We start from the raw sequence: 23,354 nt of genomic DNA, 5'->3' as shown, positions 1-23,354 counted from the left end.
AAACTGAAGGCTGTTGTCCCTGAAGGTCTCTGCTGGCTTATCATGCTAACAGGTATTGAGTAATCAATTAATAGCATTCAGTTACCAACACTGATTAAGGGATATAAGATTTGATTTTCTTTATTAAAATCTAATGAATAAACATTTCAGTACAGCTGGGAACAAAGACAGTTTATTCCCAGGAGCTGAACCAACAGAGAAGTTTGTGAAAGGATAGCTCTCTGGACTCAAATTCAGGTGATTCACAGCTCAGGTACTTCCTCCTCATCTCCTCCTGCACCTTTCATCCACCTGATTGCACCTACCTACTATTTATTTATTCCCTGCTGTTTATTTTGGGGCATTTGCCACCTTCTCCCCACCCCCTGACACATTCACAGATGGACCTGTGAGAGATAGGTAAGAGTTTGCTCTTTACTGATGCAGAAACAGAAAACCAAAACAGTGCTGAGGGAAGGATTTGGCTCATTAATTTCTCACTGCCTTTCCATGGCCATGCTCCAGCAGATCTGATCTCTGCAGGGGGAGGAATTTGTCCTTGGGGCTTGCAAGATGCAGTCTGCAGGGTTCCCAAACCAAGCATCACCTGATCACTTCAGTTCAAGGTCTGGTAGTCCAACCTTTCCTCTCACCCCCAGCACAGCTCTCTTCTGGTCCCACGTTTGCTGCAGAAATCATCACAAACACGGGACAGGAAAAAGATGGAAGAAGCAAAGGCTCAGGAGGGTCAGAGGGCACAGCAAAGGATCACAGTAGGTCTCTCAGCACACACAGTGCAGGGCAAGTCGAGGCTGCTGGGGACAGACAGCACATTGCAGTGCAAGTGTCAGCTGGGAATGTTGATTTCTTTGGTATCTCACACATCTGGAATCACAGAACGACATCACTCCATACCTGTGCCCTGGAGCTGCAGCCAAGGCCCCAAACAGACTCTTGGAATGTCACTACAATAACAGGGATGGGACTGGGTGCTGTGGAGGGAGAGCTACAAGGACAGATAAGGCACCAGAAACAGCAACAAAAGTGTATTAAAATGGAAATGAACACTAGCACGTGAATACTGGGGCATGAGGTTGAGGTTTGCTTTTCAGAAACCAGCAACTGCTGCAAGAAACTCCCACAAGCCACAACCTCTTTTCTGGGCAAAAGTCAGAGAGGCCTTTCTGTGCTCCAATTGCTGCAAACAGAGCACACACAATACCTGTGAAGCAAAGCCTGGAAAATCAGTCACTCATGATGTAAGGTCTCCCCTTGAGAAGTTTAACCCTTCACAAATTTCACACTCCAGCACTGCCTCTGGCTTACCTGCCACTCTCCTGCACACCCCTAACAAAAGGCAGCTCTTTGATATTGCCCCCATTCCTCACAAGCAAGGCAAACAGCCACATTCAGGTGTCAAAGTCATCCAAAAACGTGACTGGTGCTATTATTACTCCTATTTCTTGCACAGTGTTTTGTCATCCAGTGGCAGCTTTTCCTCCTCCCCAGGAGCACATCAATAGAATCAGATCTGAATTGCAATTGAAGGATTTGGCCACTTTTGCCACCACTTCACAGAAGACAGAAACTGGGTCCAGTTTCCAGTGCAGGTCAGCTTTCTCCAAGGGGCCACAGAGAGCCACATATAAATATATATATGTACAGATATGGCAGAAATCACACAGTTAAGCTGCCTCCCCTGCAGTTCTACTCGAAGAACTGATAGGCAGATAATTAATGCAAACAACAAAGAAGCAAGGATGATTATTTGAAGCCCCAGACTGAAAATACCACTGTGTTTAGAGGATGCTTAACCGGGCAAGCCTCCATCTGTTGCCATGGCAACCTGGTACCCAACTGCAGCCACCCGGAGATCCTGGTGGGAGATTGCCTCCCCCAGCATCTTATAACACAAGTTCAAGTCACGAAAATCATTTATTTCCCCATCGTGCAGCACTCTGCATTCACGCAGATTGGACTCAAATGTAATCATCACAGTAATTATTTCATCTTCAGTTCCAACTTATTTCTTTCTTGTTTGATGTCTCTGTACCTACTAAACACCATAAATTGCACCATTTCACTAAACAGCTTCATTATAACTTCACTTCCTAACATCAACAGTTTTTTTTATCCTGAAAGAACAACTAATTCGGATTTTTAATTTTTTTTAAAACAGAAAATCTTAAATATCTATGCTAGGACAAAATCCAAACTACTATTTCATAGAATCATAGAGTCATTAAGGTTGGAAGTATCTCCAAGATAATGGAGTCCAACCTTTACTAAATACCTTTACATATATATATTTGGATTAGATATACTTGTATTCTATATTATATATAGAGAGAGACTAATACATTTGTTATATATATATTTGGATTGACAAATGTGAGAAGAATCACATTTTTCATCCGACCCCCATGTGCCCTGCAATGTAGCCCTATGATCAAATATATTTCACTATCCAAAGAGTATTTTAAAGTATATTTTCTAATAAAAGTGATTGAAATTTAGTAATACCATTCTGATTCTGCCTGGAATCATAAATTTTACTGAAATACCCTTTAATCTTAGCATTTCAACAAAAATTCCACGAGAAAGGATATGACTGGAAGTTGCATCTGTGAAAAGCTGTAAATTTCCGAAAGCATTCCTTTCTCTGTATTACTCACTACTTTATCATGTTCCCCCATATTTATTATCTCCCTTCTAGGAAAAAAATTGCTTCTCTCATGTATATAATTATAAAAACCACCTACAAATTCTAAATTTTAATTCACATAAGGAGCAAAGAAAGTTCTAAGCCACAGGCATTCAATTAATAACTTCTGAAATGGCTGGCAAAAAACCTGTTCACCTTTATGACCTTTAAAAATGTCTCCCTTTGACTAAAATCATGCATTGAGCAGGAAGAAATGCTGCCATCCTCCTGGTGCTGTATTAACTTGCAGGTCTCACTGCAGAACATCCTTCCATTCATGAAATTTGCCAGCATTTTCCTTCCTGTATTTATTTTGACACAAAAGATATGTTTGCAAAGGGTTGGTTTTTTCTCTCGTTGTCAACCTGTTCAGCCACATCTAAATCACTGAGTCTGCAGAGATGTCAGGGAACAAATGCTCCTTCACACAGAGCCAGTGGGCAGAGCAGCCTTGGTGGAGCCCAGAGCAGTAAACAAATATTTAAATATTGCACCAGGCTCAGCATCAGGATGTGCCACAAAATGCACTTCGGAAATGGGATAAAACTCATCCCTGCAGAACAAGCACAGTCCTCTGCTCTGGGGTTAATAGAGGAATTGTAGGATGAAAAAATGTTTCACAAGACTGACAGCAAAAAAAGGAAAAATATCATAATTGGTTATATATAGACAAGTAAGAGGAGTTCAGGGTCACTAACACAGATGAACTCAAGTATTTTTTAATATTATTCAATTGTTCAACAGATGGATGTCCACAGACATTTAACACACTGAAGCTGTTATTTTAGTAATCTCAGGCTCTGTACTCTTCTTCTTGATCTTAAGTCTCATTTTGACCAGAGAGGCTGTGAATTTAATTTCTTTTCTTAATTTAAGTGATGAGTCTCAAAAAAAAAAAATTTTTGAAAAAACCCCAACAAACCAAAACTCAAACCCAAATAAACAAACTAAAATGTTAAGAAAAAACATGAAATCTGTCAAAAAGTGATAGAAGCTGGCATTGCTGTGGCATCACATGGGAAATACAACTTTCCTCACCATTAGATGTCTTCATACAGTAACCCTGACCCACCACCTTTGATGCTCAGGAATACTCGCAAAATACATACAGCAAATAAATGAGTTGGACCAAAGCTGTTGCACTGCACCCAAAGAAACAAAATCTGTTAACACTGCAGAAGGACATTTGGGGAGAACACCATCACCAGTGGTCAATACACTGAATGAGGCCAGTGAGAAGAAACTCAGAGGAATTTGTCCCAAGCAGCTGAGGTAAATTGTGGGGTAAACAGAAAAATACTCCCTCGATCGGGAATTAAGCTTCTAGCATGTAAAAATTAGATCAGTTAGTGGAAGAATGTGGTTTGCTGTTGCTTAGACCTAATTGCTCTAAAATTCAAATAAAACCCCTCCTTGTTTATTCTCAGGGCTCTCTGACCTCCTTCTCAGAAATGTCCCCACAACATCCTGTAATTCAGTGCCATCAGCATTAGTTACAATTCCCACATCCCTGTGACCCTGGAGGGATGGAGGGCAGGACCAGAAAAAAGAGCTCACCCACAGCTAAGCTGCCATTCTGCACCAGTGGATTTCTCCTCCATCCTCCACAGCTTTTTACTGCATTGCTGTGCTAGAAACTGCAATTTAACAGCGCTGGTCTTGTTTTGTGCTCTAATGAACACAATCTGATTACTGCTCTGCCACTGAGAGATTGAACCTGGCGCTGCTCACCTTTGCCTCTGTCACTCATCATTAGCCAGCTAAAATGTTTTAATTGAAATAATGGATTGAGACAATAATGCCTGTAAGGCATTATCGATAAGGATTGTAAATAAAATAAAATAAAAATAAATAAAATAAAAAGCAAGACAACAACAGTAATGAAAAAGCAAAACCAGTGTTGGCCCAGGGTGAGTTAAGGTGGTACAGGATTGTTTTGTAATGTTCCTGACATTATGGAAACATCAAGGAATTTTGCCCTTGTGAAGAAAACTGTGCTTTCAGTGTGAAGCTAACATTTCAGCTTCTCTAATTTGGGCCACTTAACAATGGGACTTGAGATACCTGACTCAATTTTATGGGAGAAATATACAGAAATTATAGTTCAGAACCTAAAACCACGGTAGAGCTGGACCTTTGAAAATTGTCACTCTTGGTAATGCCTTACCTTCTTGTGCTAAACAGCACAGTGAAAACAATCAAAGCAACTTTTTTTTGATCCAAGTATTTTGGACATGAGGAGAGATACTCTGTTTTCCTAAACTGTATCACTGTGCTGCAATTAATGCCATTAAAATGAGTATCACTCATCTACAACATTACAGAACTTAAGAAAACAATAAAATTACAGTTTCAGAAACCCCAAGGAGCAAAAAGAGACATTATCAACCTGACTATCTGCTTAAAATGTACATTTACTTAAAATATTTGTACAAAGGACCTAACATTTCTGCCTAGAATACGGCACTCTATGAGCAAATATAATTTATTTCTGTTGGCATTTCATTGTCTAGCCAAGGCAATGAGTTTTCCTGTCTGAGCTCTAATTCTGTGATCTTGTCACCGAGGTCAGTATGATCATCCTCAAGAATTAACAGGGACTTCATGGGAGCATAAACTCTAGTCCCAACTTTCTGTGATCTCCCTGAAAGAGATCCTGGATGATCCATGCATAGTGCAGTATTTATTGAGCAGAGTTCTTAAAAACAACATTATTAACAGTCAGCCTAAGTTTGTCCCGCACATTGCAGCTGGTTAAGTGATAAAGAGCCTGGGCAGATATGAGTGAGGTTGCCAAAGCTGTGGGGTGTTAACCTGAAGCTCTGCCAAGCATGAGATAAAAAAACTTGTGGGTTTAGGTGGAAACTCAGTGCTTTTGGTACAGTGGCACCCAGGCTCAAGAACTGAAGGCAGAGCTGTTCCCCTTAGGCTTCCCTCATTTCCACCTTACTTTAACATCTGAAGTTCCCCATGAAACTTCATATGGACAAAGCTGGGCATTCCAGCTTTTCCAGAGTTGAGTATTTCTAATATCAATCATTTGATGCATTCTCTTCATTTTATGGACTCGTCATGTTTTGCACAAGGAGCAGAACAGCCATACAATGCCCACCTCACACTTCAAAAGCAAGTCAGAAGTCTGCTTCTAGGCTCCACTCAGGTAAAAAACCAAACCCAAAAACATTGTGCATGTCCTTTTGCCCCAGGATATACTGAAGAGTTCAAGTTAATAATAATAATAATAATAATAATAATAATAATAATAATAATAATAATATAATGCAATTATCATTTTTACTCCGATATTATCACACGCCTTCAATCCCAAGGCCTCCTTTAGTTTAGGTCACCCTTTTCTGCTAGTTTACAATCTAGGCTGACTCAACACAATAGACAGAGGGGGAAAAAAAGGAGAGAGAGGACTTAAAGTGCTACAACAAACAGATCCTAGCAGTGGGTCAAATAGAGCTGAGCACAGTGAACTGGCTGAGGCAGTTTCCTACAAGCATCCTTTTAGGCACTACTATTATGAAGAGATATACAAGCAAATAAAATGCCAGTCAGCTTTACTCTGAAGAATATTTTTGCCTTCCATACACAGCAATGTGGGGAAAAAAATAGGCTAGGCTGCATCTGGAAAATTTTGCAAAATTATGCAACAGTTGCCTCAGAAGAGAAATGCTTATCTGTTTTGCCAAGTCTTGCCTGTTCTCAAGCAAAGAATTCAGTTTTTTAGTCCTCTTAGAAAAGAAAATGCTCAAAACCCACGATCAGCTAGAAGAAGTGAACTTAAAAAAGCATCAGACTATCATTCTTATATCTTGACAATAAAGAGGAAGATGTAATTTCCCAGATTTCTCAGGATCTGATGACTCACAGCTGTTCACCTAGGCCAGGCTGGGCAACAGCAAAGCCATCATGTCCTAATTCCATGGTTATCCATTTTGTTTCCTGTTTTGACTGATCTTCAGCTAACGATTTTCACCCAAATAGAGCATAATAATTATGAATTTATATTGAGCACCTCTCAGTGTCACTTCCAAATAGCCACACCCCAGTGACTCTGGAAATTCCTATCATCATCACAGCCGCATATGCAAGGTGTGTACACAGACACAGAGGCTAAATTGTAAAGCCTACAGGGATTTGTGAACATTTTACCTATTTGAGCAACTGAAAAACTAAGATGAAGCCTGCTGAAAGCCCAAACCATTCCATGGCTGAGACACCAAAGGCTGAGACACACACGTTATCCAGACAAACCCAAAAGAGAACTACTAAATAATATGACTTGTAAGTTCCTTCCATCCATCTCCAAGTGCAGGCAGGAGGGAGTTTGAGCCAAACAGCTCATAAAAACATCACTGCTATGAAAGAAAAAATGCTACCACCAGAATTGTGCCATTCTGATAGAATGGGCAGTGGCAAAATGGTGAAGGAAACATAGAAAGATAATTATCTAAAGTGAAAAATCAAAACATTTACAGTCTTTCCTTTTCTCATTTGTGCTCATTATTTAGCACAATTCACTGATTCAGCCTCTGGCCAAGCTCATAAAAAATTAACTCACATTGGAACAGAAGAGGTTCCTTGCTCCAATATTTAATACATTCAAACACAGATTTATCACTCAAGAAAAAAGAAGCCAGTTTATACTCAAGCTATCCTTGCAATCCAGGTAATCACAGTGCTCAGGATGAACCTGCTGTTTGATCAGCTGTTGCTGTGTGCAGTCAACAGACTGAATTCAATGTTTTATATGTGAATTACACCATGTAAATAAAGTCCAGCTGGCTGGGAGGCAGGAGGCTACAGAGGCAACTTTCCTCCCCACCCTCCTCACTTCCAGCTGTGTGGAAACTGAAAAATGCAAAGAAGTTGAACAGTGCAAAGTGATATCTGTAAGATGAGCAGGTGTAAAATGAATCAAAACTTCAGGGAACTTTGTAACCACCTGAAACATGAAGAGCCAACAGAAGTCAGGTCACCACCAGAACTTCATCTTTGCAACTGCAAGATGCACAAGACTCTAATGAGACACAGCCAGCCTCTTCAGCAGTAAAAATTAGAGTATCTATGATGTATTTTATGTGTCAGTTACTAGAAGAAGCCCACAAGGTCTTAAACTTTTTGGACTGGACCATCCATTCTTCCAGGGATGGTTCTGACTTTGCATTCCCCCATCCTGTCCCCTGCCCTCCCTTCCCCTACACACACACAGTTACACAAATCCTGATGCCCATCATTCCTTGGGCAGCTCCCTGCTCTCCATAAATAACATTATCACTGTTTCCTGACTATCAATGCAACTCCTCTGTGGCTTGACAGGCACCTTTCAGCACCTCTTTTATTAGTAACATATCCAGAACTCAGGGTTTCCCCAAATGAGACACTGATGACTATTCTTCTTTCTCTTCCCTTACAGCACTCCTGCTCCAAACCCAATAATGATTCATGGAGGAAAAAAAAACAGTTTTCCAAGTGACTTTATACTGACTTTTCCCTTAAGCAAGGTGTTTGAACAGAAGACTGAGAGGACAGAGAAAGTTGTGCAAAATACAAGAGCATGGGTGGGTTATTTAAAAGAATGCTAGGCATTCATGGTTTGAATACCAATGGCCTGCAGTGCACCCTCACTGACCACTGAAAATAGCAAAAAAAAAAAAGTTAAACAAGAATTATGCAGCATTACAAAATTATAAACCTTAGACACAAATCAGTCCATAAGGGAAAAAAAGCAAGTGGATTGGAGGAATGATCACATTTTGACCATCTTGCAAGGCAGCAGCAATAACAATAATATCTGACATAAGTTTACAAGGATGAAATAGGTTATCAGCCCAGAAGGAAAATCATGTTAAGTTTAAAAATGGCTATACAAAAATTAAATGATTGAAACTTTATTAAGATGAATGTCATTTCCTCAAGAAACCAAAGCCTGGCTGAAGCTCTGGAGTCCTCACCACAACAAAGACATGGACCCATTGTAACAGGTCCAGAGGAGCTCTACAAAGTTGATCCAAGGGATGGAACATCTTTCCTTTGAGGAAAGGCTGAGAGAATTTGGGTTGCTCAGCCTAGAGAAAAGAATATTTTAGAATCATCCCTGAGTGCCTTATAAGTACATCAAGACACATTCTCAGCAAAGGAAATTCAAAGGAAGGTCTTCAATACCCTGGAGTCCTGCTCAGCAAACTTTTATAACCATGATAAACTTCACTGCTGTATCAGTGCACTCTGTGAAAAAACTGCTACAGAACAGAGATGGAACTCCAAGGCAAACAATTCCTGTTTTGGGAAGGAGCAGCAAGACAACATGGCTTTTTATCATGAAAGAACATAACCATTTAATTACAGTTGTCAGTTGTGCTATAGAGAAGGAATCTGTGCCAGTGGGAAATGTGCCAAAATCCCCCAGATTGTTTACATATAGAATAGCAACTTCTGGAGAAGAAAAGCCTTCTCAATTGATTAAATTAAGCATAAGGCCTAATTCATTGTCATTAGCTGCTGTGTAAGATATGTAAATATAGAGCAAACTCTCTGCTGGTTTATAATAATAGAAGCAGCACTGGAAGTTTACCTCTGGGACTGTCAGGGCTGTGTAAGCCCACACTGCCAAGGCTGCCTACTTAGGCAGTGCAAACAAGAATACTCAGCTTTTTGGCACAGCTCTCCAGCTTTGATAAGACTACACACACTCAGTTGGTAAGAGTTCCTCCAGTAGCCAACAGTATCCTTGTCAACACCCTCCTAAGATCAAGAAAGAAAACCAGACAAGGAGAAAACAGAGAGGATGGACATAGAGGATGCAGATGCACATCTGTGGTCATGATGATCAAGTAAATAATTTTTAACTGTGTCTTCGTGGAAGAAGGAAAGGCACAAAATCAAAATACTTACTCTTTCCATGTCACATTTTTGATCAGGAAAGCTAAGTTTTCCAAGACAAGTTGGCAGTGTCTGTGTTAGCAAACAGTGCAGAACATCAGATGTGCAGGTGAAACTGGTACCCTGAATTCCCAGCATCCATACTATACTATTTGGAAGAAATCCATACTATCCCTACTGTCTGCATGAAAGGGGCTTTATTTAGATTAGCTCTTGTATAGCCCTATGATGGATGAACATTAGGGGTTGGAGCTCAAAAGGTGAGATCCTAAGGATCCTACAGCACATCTTCCCATCTGCCTTACATTTTTTCCCCTTCCATAGTGGTTTTTGCACTTTGCTGAACACATTGAATGAACTTTCCCTAACAACACCCTTTCATAATGGTTAGATAAGCTAATGGAAAAGCTTTCCTTAATGATGCATCACCCTGAGCCTTGTGAGATGAGATGGCTCCTGCAGGTAGCCTGGAAAGCTTCTTATCAAATCAACTCTCAGACCAATTAGCAGGTCTCAGACAGTGAATTACAAGTGCTGTCCCTGCTGCCTAGGCTACCAAACTATTTCAGAACATTATGCAGCTGCTTTCTGTTCTGTTTACTGCGCCTTGCCAAGTTTTTTCTGTGAAATGTCCAGAAGTCAAATGCAGGTCTAACAGTCTAACTGCCTCATACTGCTTTGCAATGGCCATGATAGTGGTTGAACACAAAAGGAAAACCTCCCTGGTGTTTCACAGAGACAGGTGACTGAAAATGTGAACCAAGAGCTTCATCATGTCAACTGACAGGGAAATCTCCTGGATTCCCTTTGCCAGAGTGCATCCCAGAGAGGGTGACATTCCCTGGAGAGGGTCAGAGTCCTCTCACAGATAGAAACATGCTGGTTCATCATGCACAGCTATCTCATTCATGCTCACATTTTGGGTTGGTGTGGGGTTTTTTCTTCTCCAAGTGGGCATCTAGCATGGCCATCCCAGGCTAGCAATGTTCTCCAAAAACAGTGTCTTGCTTGGTAAACCATCTTTTTAAAGAAGGAGTAGTGAAACACTGTAATTTACTACCGGGAGGCAAAAAGAAACAAGTATCTACTGAATATTATGCATTTCATCTATAGTTTTCTTACAACATGTCCCAGTTTTGTTTTAAATAAAAAATTTGCCCTCTGCATCAGTCTATTTTTTAACAGATAGAATACCTTCAGATAACAGTCCTCAAAACACCTGGTCTTGTTTGGGATGTTTTGGTTTCATTTTTATTTCATATTTTATTTTATTTTTAAGTGGCTCACAGATGCAGTGAAAGCTATATACAGCACATTACGTTGTCACACAAACTAAAAGCGAGGCTTAAGAAGAATAGAGGGCACAGTGGCATCTCAATAATGCACCGATTGGTATGGAAATGTTTTTAAAACCTAACATAACAATAGAATTACCTTATCTTACAGCATGTTTTAGTTCTAAACTTACAGGAACACGACAGGTTGCTTGTGAACAGCAAAACTCTAAGCATACTTCAAGTAACACCATAATTAAGAAAAGGCTTCATCTTTCAGGAAGAAAAAAAAACAATTAACCTCACCCTGATTGTAAAATCTGTGCACTAGAGATTTAAGAGAACCATTTTCTTAAGTAGGACTGGTGTAAGATTAGGATAAAATCTGATAATTTACTTGAAAACAAAAGAAGGAAAGCAGTTCCCACGGCAAAACAAGGACAGGAAGACACTTTTGAAAACATAAGGAGAAAGTATTTAAACAAATTCTCTGAACAGATTCCAAGACTTTATTTGAAGAAAATTTTTGTCATTGGTGTCTCAATTAAGAAGATAAACAAGTTTGATGACATCACTTCATATTTTTCTCATAGTTGTATTGACCCTCATATTGACCCTCACGCTTGAGGAGCCCTTCAAAGTAAGAGAGAACTCTAAGCAAAGACAAGAACCCGACATGATGCACATTCCAGCTCTAAGAGGGTCTTTCATGCTTCTGATCTAAGTATTCCTCAGTACCAGGCATACTGCACACAGTGTGTGGTAAGCATTTTCACATACGCTTTTTAACTCCGGGAAATTTCACTTTAAAATATTTCTTTTTCAATTTGCACCATTTGCAAAAAAAATTTCAAAGACTTTTGCTGAAGTTTTACCCATAAAACAGAATCTACCCTTAGTAAATCCTCCTGTTCCTCTTCATAATCATCAGCTCTATTGAGATTACCTGACATCTTCAGAAAAGCCACAGACCATTTCTTTAAGTTGAAAGAAATGAAGGCTAATTTTGAGTAGATTTTCATTACATAAAATTTAAATTAGCCAGTTCCTTAGTTTTATTCTTCCCTTTTATCAAACCTGCAATAAAGGACACTAAAAATGATTCAGCAAAGGAAAGGGCATCTTCAAATAAAAAAACAGTGGCTGCCAGGGTTGTGATGCCTCTGCACTGTTATTTCATTATCAGGTTTTCACTCCTTAAATTCTAGACCCTACTAATTACATCTGGATAAAAAAACAGGCAGAGCTGCTGCCAAAGAGGGTCTGAGCTGCAAATGGACAGCTTGCATTACCTGAAGAAATAAACAGAACAGACAGAGGCGAGTGGCAGCTCTGTGACACTTGTTTGTTTGCATCCTCCTGCTGGCACAGCAGGTCTTTGTTTGCTCTGCAATTTCCCACTTTGCTGAGGGCTGCACGGCTGACTCGAGCTCACCTCGGTGAGAAAAGAGCCTTCTGCTGCTTTCACAGGCAGCAACCACAGAACCTCAGGCAGCAGAGCCTCAGGCAGCTCAGAAACAGAGCCTTTCTGAAGGAATGAACATCAGCTGTGGAGCAACAACAAACCTGGTCTCTGAGGAGTGCCTCGTTTTAAAAATCATACACTTCACTCTCTGGTGGACAGGAGGAGAGATCTCTGCTGCAGCTGTGCACGTGAGCAGGAGTTTTCAATCAGTGTGAGGAGATCTAAAACCATGGTTTCATCACCAGGCTGCAAGCTCAGTGATTTACAGACAAGTGTGAATCACAGGTGAAGCAGGAGCTTCATAACAGCTAAAGGAAAGGGACTGAAGAGGCTACTTAGTCAACAGCAATTTTTGTGCTAGTATATTTTTCCAACCTTGGCGTGAAGACAGGAGAAAAGTTGCTACAGCTTGAAGCAGAAGCATTTTGGTGAATATTTCATGTAAAAAGAAGTAAATAGAAAACTGGTTCCCCCTGCACTTGCTGCTGTCTACAGGTGGCAAAGAGCAAAACACATGATTTACCACAGCTCAGCACTGCTGCTCTGCTCTGATGCTCTTCCAGAAAAACAGAAGTGGGCTGTGCAGGCCTGCCATGAAAATATTCCCATGGCAACCATGAAAAACAAGGGGATTTTAAAAGCTGTTACACTGACTCTTTCACTCCAACTCATTCAACAGGCAGAATGTAACACTACTGCTGTACAAAACCATGCCACTGGAAATGTTTTTGTTTACAAGCCAGGAACAGACAGTCACCGCTGGCTAATTTCTTTAATTGAGTTTCACCATGACACATGGTGTGAGTTAAAAATTAGCCATAACACTGTGCTCAGAACCAACCGTGCTTTACAGAAAAGCAATGGTTAATTTTTGCTGTCTGTACAAACATACTTGAAACGTTCAAACATTATTCAGCAGTTTATTATCAGAGGATCGTCCTTAGGAAATAATGGCAATGATTTTGTCCCTGCATCTTGTGTGTCATTCAGATTGCACGATACACACCTTAGCATGGTGGTTAAACAGACATCTAGAATTATACATAAGTAAATAGTGGAAATTAAAAGCCACATGAAAAATGGATGGACAAAACCACATTTTGTAATACATCTCAAGTACTTTGTGGTTTGGCAGGAGATACTACTTGGATCTGTGGATCTGTGCACACTCATTCTGCTCTGAGATTATCACACAGAACAGCAGCTATCACTCCATACCCCCCAATGCTAAGAGACCAAAAAACAACTGTTTGATATGCCAAAGGCACAGGAAAATAGAATCTACTGCACATGCAGAAATTGGCATGCATATCTCAGAAAAAAATGCACAGGGGAGAGATTCACTGTGGGCAGACACAGAGATCTTCCAGCCCAGATTGGGTTAAAAACAGCTGATTGTCACCCAAGTGCAAAAAGGCTTTGGGTCCCCAGTGCTGTCTGTCCATTTCTGCCAGGCTGCTCATGCTCTCAAACCCATACCTGCTGAAAGAGGAGCTAGAAACTTCCTAACCAGCCAGCTGATTTCAGGCATTTTTCCTCTATGCCTCTACCTGTGCTGAACAAAAGGCAGCCAAGGATTTAAATTAATCATGTGTGACTGAAGGCCTCTGCCTAACAGCCCTGGATTGAGTGCAGAGGATGCAGAGTGCTGACAGCCTTGCTGTGAGCAAAAAATCCAGGGGTACTGGAAGAATTGCACAGGTTCAGGGGATGCTGGGACTGGACAGTGGAAGAACCAGAAAAAAAAAACAAAAGTAAATCTATAAAATAAAATTTGATACAAAAATAGTAAAATGAAAAATAATAGTAAAGATAAATTATAATGAAGATAACGATAATAAAAATAAATTATAATGAAAATAAATTATAATGAAAATAAATAATAATAAACACGGATAATAATGAAAATAAATAATAAAATAAATTATAATAGAAATAAATTATAATAAAAATAAATAATGGTAAAAATAAATGATGGTAAAAATAAATAATAATAAAAATAAATAATTATAAAAATAATTATAAAAACATAAAATAATAGAAATAATAAAGTAAATGATAAAATAAAAATAAGATAAAAACACCTAAATAACAATACAATGGATATCAACAATAGTTGATAACGATAAAATACTGCCTGCGCCGTACAGCACTCCGCCCCAGCCCCGAGAGCCGCGGGGATGCTGTGCCGGGAGCCCCGCTCGGGCCGGGCTGCGCTCGCACACCTCCCGCCGCATGCCGCAGCCCCGCCGCCCCGGACCCACCTGAGATGCCTCCCCCGACCACCACCACGTCGCATCGCTCGGCCATGGCGCTGCCCGCTCCGGGGCTCCGCGGCAGCTCCGGCCGGGCTGCGGCGATCCCGCCCCGCCGCTGGCACCGCCCCGCTGGGGACCCGCCCGGAGATGGCACTGCCCAGGACCCTCCCGGAGATGGCACTGCCCGCTGGGGACCCGCCCGGAGATGGCACTGAGATGGCACTGCCCCGCTGGGGACCCGCCCGGAGATGGCACTGAGATGGCACTGCCCTCTGGGGACCGCCCGGGAGCCGCGCTGCCCCACGGACCGCGACAGGCGTGCTGCTGGCTCTGTCCTGCCCGGGGGTTGATCCCCTGCGAGGGTTCTGTCCCTGGGTGAGGAGCGCAGCTCGCAAGGAGCAGCACAGCGGGGCTCTCTGCTTGGGCATGTTGGAATGTTCTGCTCCCTGTCAGCCGCCCTGGGGCTGCAGGGTGGGGACTCTGGCAGATCAGCTAGTGCTGTCCTTGTGAGAGCCCCTGGATATAAGGGTGGCACCTGGTGACAGTGACACGAGTCAGTGCTGCTCCAGACCGGCCTGCAAGCAGAGCTCTCGGTGAGACCCGCAGGAGACTCAGGGCACAGGAGTGGCTCATCCAGAAGCCACAGTGCCATCAAATTCACCAGGATCCTTTAGGCTGGTCCCCTACACGCCCAGCTGGCCTTTCCATCGCTCAGGTTTCTGCTTTGCCATGAGGGTGGCAGCAGCAGAGCTGGCTCTGGGGTCGCCAAATCGTGTAAATATGTTAGGTCAGGTGGAGCTGTACAGATCCCACCGAGCAGTCATGTCAGTCATAGCTGACCTCCCACACTCAGCAGGCTCAAGGCAGGAGGTTCCCAGCTCTGATACCTTCTGAGCCAAAGGCACTTGTTCAGTTTCTGTCATTCTCCATTTCCTGGAGCCAAACGTTGGGAGAAACAGGCCACCAGAGTCTGGAGAAGGTTCCCTCTCCCTCTTCCATAACACCTCAAGTGACAGCTTGTGGGGTTCAGAGACAGGAGCATCTGTGATGGAAGCCACAAATATTGACTACAATTGGTACAGTCCTGCAATTTTAGGGAAAATGGGAGGGTAAAAAAATTAAAGGGCAAGGAAGTAGAATTAAAATAGGAATACATATTCCTACTCTGATTAAAATAATCTGTCTGATTCAAGAATGGTTAAACCAAACTCTGAGACCTCTTTATCCTGAGAGATGCACAGTTATCAAATTGTCAGAAATAATGGTTGCAGAGACATTTCAAATCCCATATGAAACGCTGAAAACTGGGGAAGGCTGTTCCAAAATCAGAAATGAGTAATTTTATGGACTATTTTCAAGGGTAGCTATTGTTATACCTATATACCTAGTGCCAAGTGCCACAGCTTCCAAATGTTCACAATAGTAACACTTATTCCCGGGATTCTTCTGGTTTCTATTTTTCTCTTATGACTCTAAGAATTGATATTTTTTTATTATTATTATCTTTAATGAGAGTGTTTGAAACAGAAGGCTGTATTGCCTGCATTGGAGGGTATGTGGTGCACATCCTAGAGTCACATGAATGTCCATGGGAGTGTTGGAGGGCACAAAGCCCTAAAAGAGTTCCTATTAAGATACAACAGAGCAAAAATCTGTGTCATTAAATCTGGTTTTGTATGATCATGGATACATTATATAATCCTGCTAATAAATAAATCTAGCACTGCCTAGAGCAAGCCAAACCTCTCCCAAAGCCAGCTTGGTGTTTTTCCCTCCTCTCTCCTGCAATAAGTTTAGTTTAAAGGTTCATTTTTTTTCATCTCAGTAACTTCTGCTTCTAAAATGTTTGCACCATATGTGATGGTTAAACCCCAGCAAGTACCAAAACCAGCACACCATGGTACATTTAAACAGGTACTGTATTCCCCTCTTTGCTTTTCTTTCAGCAATGCTGTAATGCTTGTCAAGCACTTTAGGATCATCATATATTGGGATACACATTTTCTGATCCTAATAACTCTTTTATACACAGTTCTCAGTCCAAAAGTATATGTCTTCAACAGGTATGAGCAAAGTGGTGTACATAATTCTAATAAAGCCTCTTTGATGGCATAAAGATGATTTTTTTTTTTTTTGTCTGGAACCCTCACATCTAATCACATTAGGATTCAGTTTCTGGTTTTTATGGTCCCATTACTTCTCTTATCCCATGTGGTTCTAACTAATTAAACAGGTAAAGCATGTTCTGCCCAGATTTTGGTGCGTTATCATTTGAATGCATAATGTTAAAAGCAAAGCAAACTTTCTGGGAAAACACAGCAGCTGAGAGCCTCCACATTTTCTCCCCTCAGACTAGAACTTGTCTGAGACATAATATATTGTTTTCATAAATTTTCTTAGACTCTCTGATGCTGTGGCAATGAAATGGCATAATAGCTGTGCTGTCTGGTAGGAAATGTACTGACAGCCATGGACTAAATTTTGAGGACTTAGTGGAAAGTTGATGGAGTAGGGGTCACAGCCAAAGATCTCCACATTTACAAACTCTTAGAAGTAGAATTTAGGCTCATGATTCATCACTGGTCAGTGGCTGGTGAAAGCACAGTGCAGCATTTTAAATTATACATCCTCTCAGTTTCTACTCTTTAAATAGCAGGGCATTTTAAAAAACTGTTTTTCATTGTTTTTAAGTGTTACAGTTGCTCTTCAACGTGTTCAGGGGGGAAGTCTTTTCTTCAGGTTCACATCTCTGAAATCTCCTGCTGGCAGGAAAATGGGTGCTGAATCACCTTTATTCAAAGCAGCAGAATGGATTCCTCTGTCACCTGCAACAGCATCTGCACTGATAGAGAGCTTCAGGGGCAGGGATGTGATTGAAGCCAGGAATTCTAAATTCCTGAGTCTGGCTGCAAACTCCCTCTGTGCCAGACCCATGTCAGTGATCCCTGGGTGTTCATCCTGCTCCCAGCCTTTTCCACCACTGCCACTGTCCCCACATGCCCTGAGGCTTGGTGCTTTCAGGCACCCAGCGAGTCTGGTGCTTGCACATCATCACTGGTGCAGAATCCCTCAAAGGTGAGGTGAATTTGGCTTGCCACCTCCCTAATCTGCTACCAGGCCAGGCTGTTCTCCTGGCTAGTACCTTTGTGTTTGCTGAATACTGATGTTGCAGAAGACAGGCAGGTTTAAATATGTTTTTAAACATATATTTTACACAGTTTTAAATTCCTCTCATGCAATCAGTGCAGAAATTGTGAAAGCACATCAATGCTTTTGAAATACTGCCCAATTAAATGAGCAGAAGCTGCATGCCAGGCTTTCCACTAGGGGAAAACTGCTGCAAGGTGTCTCAGCAGGTTTTCTGGTCTGTCCTTTCACTCTACAGTGGCATCAGCCATGACTGAAATGTATCTTGATTAGCAGTGAATGTTAACTGGAGAGGCTAAATGTTAATAGCCAGGATTTTTAATCCAACATACACAGTCTGACATTCACCTTGAGCTAATAAGCAAAAATTGAATATTTTATCAATCAGATTGTATTCAAAGTAGAACTGATAATTAAATGCAAAACCTACAATATTAAGCCTATTAGTAGAAGCGATGAGTGAATGTAAACATTCACATTCTGAGCACACACAGAGCCACAGCACAGGAGCAGAGCAAGGGTCTGAGTGCCATGGTGCAGCCAGGCCAGCAGCTGCCTGGGGATGGGGGCAAGGATCATGGGGACCCCCAAGGAAGGGTGACAGCCCAGGCCTGTCCCACCCCCAGGCAGCAGCAGCACCCAAAATTAGGTCCCTAGTGGAGCCATAATCATTTAATACAAGACCACAAGTTTTTAGAGCAAAATAATTTTAGCTTTCTTATTATTATCTAACTATCTGGATTTAAGGATCTTCCTGGTCAAAGGGGTACAGGAGCAGCCTTCCATTCAGGGGAGGGAGGCCATGCAGGCTCTAACACAACAAGGAGTCACATGTCCCCTCTCTAGATCTCACAGAGAAGCCATTCATCAGCACTGCTTGTGTAATGAAACCCCAAGGAGGGGTGGAAGAAAACTGATGTGATGTCGCAAAACATTCCAGCTATCCTACTTCATGGCCCCTAGTTTCCTCTCCATCTATTTGTCCTAATGGTCCCACTTTTACACATCTGTGACTGGTGTAACCACCATTCTGATGGAAGGATTAAAAACAATAATGGTAATCATGCAAATGTATGCATACTTACTAATATAACCAACAAAGAAAAAGCTGGGAAAAACCCTTAAACTAACATAAATTAATTCCCCAATGTCAAGCTCATCCTTTGCACTATGCTAATCCCTTCCTAACAATTAGCTACAGTTCAGGCTGATCCAATTTCCTATTGCTTCTCTTTTTTTGCAAAATTTTCCTCCAAAAGAAATCCACTTCCATGTTTGTGGTGGAGTTCACTGTTGTTATTAGCATGAATATCTGCATGCAGAGGTGCCTGGCACTGCCATGGCATCTGTGATGTGGACTTGTGCCAATTTCTAAAGACTCTTTTCATTCATTCACAGGCAATGCCAGTTCCTGCCAGGCAGAATTCCTAGTGGAAGAGTCCACAGGTCACCCATACAGGCAAGGATAATGACAGAATGGAAAGCAATGTTTTATGTAGACATAAAGGAGTTAGAAAAAAATCAGTTATCTTCGAAGGTAACAAACATGAAGAAGAAAAAAAAATCTCAACAGCAGGAGCAGCTGACAAGAGCTCCATGTGTGCAGCATGGCAAGGTGGAACACTGGTTCCCTTTTTGTCCATGATGAACAACTATTCTTAATGAGGTGATCCCAACCTCTCCTGTTCACCTACAGCCTAAATGCCACAAAAGACCACCAGGCAGGGCCTGGCCTGGGGTGGCAGAGAGCAGTCCAAATGGCCACATTGCTGCTTCAGACAGATACAAACTCATGTTCAGGACAGACTTAATCAAAGGGTATTGCACAAAAATAACTGGTGTTTTTTAATAGTGACCAGAAGACTGTTCTGAACTGAAAACCAACAGCCTTTGCTATGAAATGCCTATTTTTTTACTGACCCTAGTTTACAGTCTGTTTGAGCTCAGGTTTTTTTCTTGAACTAGATGAGCAAAATCTAAAGATGCAAAGCAGATGAGAGCAGTGAAATTCCATCTCCTACCTCTAAACAGACAAATTGTCTGGCATACCTCAGATCACAGGAGGAAATAAAGCACTTTCATCCTGCTAACAAAAAAGTCTACCATGTCCTTCACCAATAACCTAATCTGACACTTCTCACTCATGCCAAATGTTTTCTTGTGAACAACGGCTGGTGACATTTTATTTTCTCTTGATCATGATGGTCCTGCTGCTTTGCATCTATGGAAGTCACAGCACACTGTTTCCATCTGTCACTTGAAAGATAGCCCCCTTCCAGTCTGTCCACTACCAGCCTTCATTATTAATTCATTGCTGATTTATTTCACCTTCATTGGAGTCAAAAGCAGTTCCTAGGTTTGCATTCCTCTGCTTCCTCATTCTATTTATATTTCCTCCCATGTTTCCTCTGCCTAATTCCCTGAATTTTAGCTGTGGTGAAATAGCCCATCACCAGTAGCAAACCTCCTGTTATCCTGAAGGAAAAAGCCTACAGGAAGATATTCCAGAAACTCCTAGAGAGCAGACTTGGGAAAGAATTGAAGTAGTGAACAATGGGACCCAGGCTATTATGTATTGATAAGGAGGTTATTGAGCATGTATTAGGTATTACTATGTGTGCACATGGTAATTCTGCTGTCACAGCTGGGGGAGATGTTGTTCCCTGCACATTTCCATAGTCCAAGATGGCCCTGTGTAAATTGAAATGGCTTCAGTGAAAATTCCTGAAGATAATTAATAGATTAGGAAACATGCTTGCTAGTGGAAAATCTAAATTTAAAGAGGATAAGGTTAAGAGGTTATGGTTTTTACAGGTGGGATTCATTTCATCTTATGCTGACCATCTGCACTGGCTCACAAAATCCCCTCTCTGGGCAGTGGGAGGGACAGGTAGTCCTAGAGACTGATTTATACTGTACCAGGGTAGTTAATCAAGACAGGTGGGACAGGTTTGCTCCTGAGATGCCTGGCTCTCTCAAAGGACACTTAATTCACTCAGACTAAATAAACTTTCAGATGATTAGAACTAGTGAACTAAGTTCCTCTCCATGTATGTGCTTAGAGAGCAAAGAGTTACTCATACAGTTCTCCAGTGAAGGTGACAGAAGTGCTAACTGATACTTCTAACCTAGCAGAAAAGGAGAAATCAACACAAAGCTTCCCTGGAAACTCACCACTGGGTTTATTTTTGACAGACCAGAGGATCTTTGCTCCTGAGAAGCAGCAGGAGGTTGTGGGTTCGAGATGATTTGGCTCCTTGCTCCTCCAGGAGGGACTACCTTGCAAAGGCTTGAGTTGTCCTGCTCATCTCAGTGCCCCTGAGTGCCCAGGAACAAAGCTGCTGAGCTCCCTGGCTGGGCAAGAAGAGCCCTTTGGCATGGGCAGGCTGGGACCTTATGCATTGTTAACGTCACTGCACGGATTTGAAGCAGCCACAGACACAAACAACATGAGCTGTGTGCTGGACCAGAATCAACTTTTTATCTTAAAACTGCCCTTTGCACTCTGTGTTTTCTAAACATTCAAAATCCCAGCTTTGCCAAGTGCTGATTTTAATCCAAATCTTTCTGTGCTAAATCTTCTGAGGTCAGGATCTTGTTCTCTGAGGATTGGATTAGATTTTTCCATACACATGTTATTTTTCCTTTCTATTCCATATACAGTTTTCATTCTTTTCAGGCCTAAACTTTCTCCAAAATCTTGAAATTTCCTACAAATTCCCAAGTCCAGCTCCTCATCAAGTTTTCCTTGTATGTTTCTTCCTTTAGCTCATTTCCATTAACACAAACTTCCTCTAAACAATTAAAAAAATGCATACGTATCCACTTACTAGATGTATAATAGTTCAAAATTCAGAGAATCTAGATCTGATAATAAGCAGGTCTTTTCATATTCATGCTAATTTTTGTTTTTCTAGGTATTTAGGGCTATCTTTGCTTATTGTCTTCCATTTTATAAATGTCTCCTTTTGAAATGCTTGGTTATTTTGATAAGCTTAACTTGCAAAGGTGTTTTGTTTATATTAGCACTTTGGCATTGGGCAGCTAGGATCACACATAATTCTCTTTGTTTTCTGCAAAATAAGGCTGCTGCATTCATTTTATGTTTACAGATCTCCTGTTGAAGCCAATCTTCTAATTTCAATATAATAAAAACGAGTTTAGATGCAACAGAATTGTAACTGCTCTCACATACAGACACTGAACAAGAGTTTTCAGATATTATTCAATCTTCTCTCACATTTCTCATGATCAGTATTTTGGTTTCATGACGTAGCCAGCATGTGTTACTGTGGCTTGTATTTGACAAATAGTAGATTTTAGAGGAGATCAGTACCAAAAAGGATGTTTTAAAGTGCTGCTACTTTACAGATGTGATCAAGCAGTCACAGAGCATCAGGGATCCTTGTTTTGTCCCATTCTTCAGCTCAAGGAGATCTAGTTTCTTGTTGCTAGTGAGTGCCTTGAATGGAATTGTCAGGGCTGAGGGCAACTTTGACTATTTCATCTAAAGACCTCACCTGGTCCTGGCAATATCTTCATGAACTAGATCCTTGAACCAAAATATCACCTGGAACCTAGAGTATCAACCATCTAGGTTGTAGTGTGAAAACAGAAGCTTGTCACATTCAAATACCTGACCCTACTGTCTGCAGGCTTGGGAGAAGGACTGCAGTGATCTTTGTGGTAATTGTCATTTCACAGCAGATGACAAAAAAAATATATCAAGGTGAGCCTTCTGCATTTGCTCTGTTGGGGTTAAAACCTTGGTGCTGAGGCACTGTGTGCATTTGACTGATTGACTCCTTTCTGGATGCAGTGACCATTGCTTTCCCCCATGCCTGACTGGGGAATGGATGATACCTGATGGGGATGGGTCAGGTATTTGTAAATCTTTATGTGCAGTAACTGGCAGTAGGGTACTCTCCAGGGCTATCTCCATCCACTTTCCTAGTTCAGACACCCTTTTATTTTAAATCTGAGAATCATACAACATCCTGAGCTGGAAGGGACCCACAAGGATCATCAAAGTCCAGCTCCTGGCCCTGGAATAAACAACCCCAAGAATTCCACCATGTGCCTGAGAGCATTGTCTAATGTTCCATCAAAACTCCAAATGATGCCCTGGGAGCAGACCATGCCCTGATCTGAGTCTGTACTCTTTTTGAGCTCTTGTCTGCCTGCCTAACATCCTTTTGGTCTGTTTTGGTTTGCATTATTTACTTCTGGTTCCCTGTTGTTGGCATTCTCTGCTCTTGTCGGGTCACCCTGAACTCCTTCAGTCTTTAATCCCATTCCCTGTTTGTATCTGCAACATAAGCAGAGTGGTTGGAAAAACTGTTATGGCATCTTTTTGGGAAAAGCAACACTCCTTACTGCTCTTGTAGCTGTGACCTGTTCAGCTGTGGGGTGATTCATCCACTATGTTTCCACCAGTTTGGAGATAGGTCACGAAATAAGTTTCATTGTTTGGATGTTTTCAGCCTTGCAGAGAGTGGTGTGAGGGGGTGGTTCATCTGCAGCTTCTGCCACTTATTTTTGTTTGGCATTTTGCTGATTGTTGATGTATTTGGCTGTCATGTTCTGGCGACTGTCAAGAATCAGTGGAGCAATTTATACTGGTGTCAGGGACTGCT

General features: G+C 41.5%; 1 protein-coding gene across 3 annotated transcripts in view; it reads right to left on the bottom strand.

Moving 5' to 3' along the window:
• The window catches only part of LOC146444138 (amine oxidase [flavin-containing] B-like), a 50,536-nt gene extending 35,812 nt beyond the window's left edge, over nucleotides 1-14,724 (bottom strand). For all 3 annotated transcript variants that reach the window (XM_085048706.1, XM_085048722.1, XM_085048716.1), the window contains exon 1: nucleotides 14,578-14,724. In XM_085048706.1, coding sequence (XP_084904832.1) covers nucleotides 14,578-14,623 — 46 coding nt within the window. In that variant the 5' untranslated portion in view covers nucleotides 14,624-14,724. The remainder of the gene's footprint in view (nucleotides 1-14,577) is intronic.
• Between the last annotated feature and the right edge of the window lie 8,630 nt (nucleotides 14,725-23,354).

Source organism: Lichenostomus cassidix, chromosome 1, assembly GCF_008360975.1.
Source record: "Lichenostomus cassidix isolate B80296 chromosome 1, HeHo_3.0, whole genome shotgun sequence".
In the NCBI taxonomy this organism is placed as follows: Eukaryota; Metazoa; Chordata; class Aves; order Passeriformes; family Meliphagidae; genus Lichenostomus; species Lichenostomus cassidix.
The sequence above is the reverse complement of the archived record's forward strand: the minus strand, read 5'-3'. Positions and strand labels throughout refer to the sequence as shown.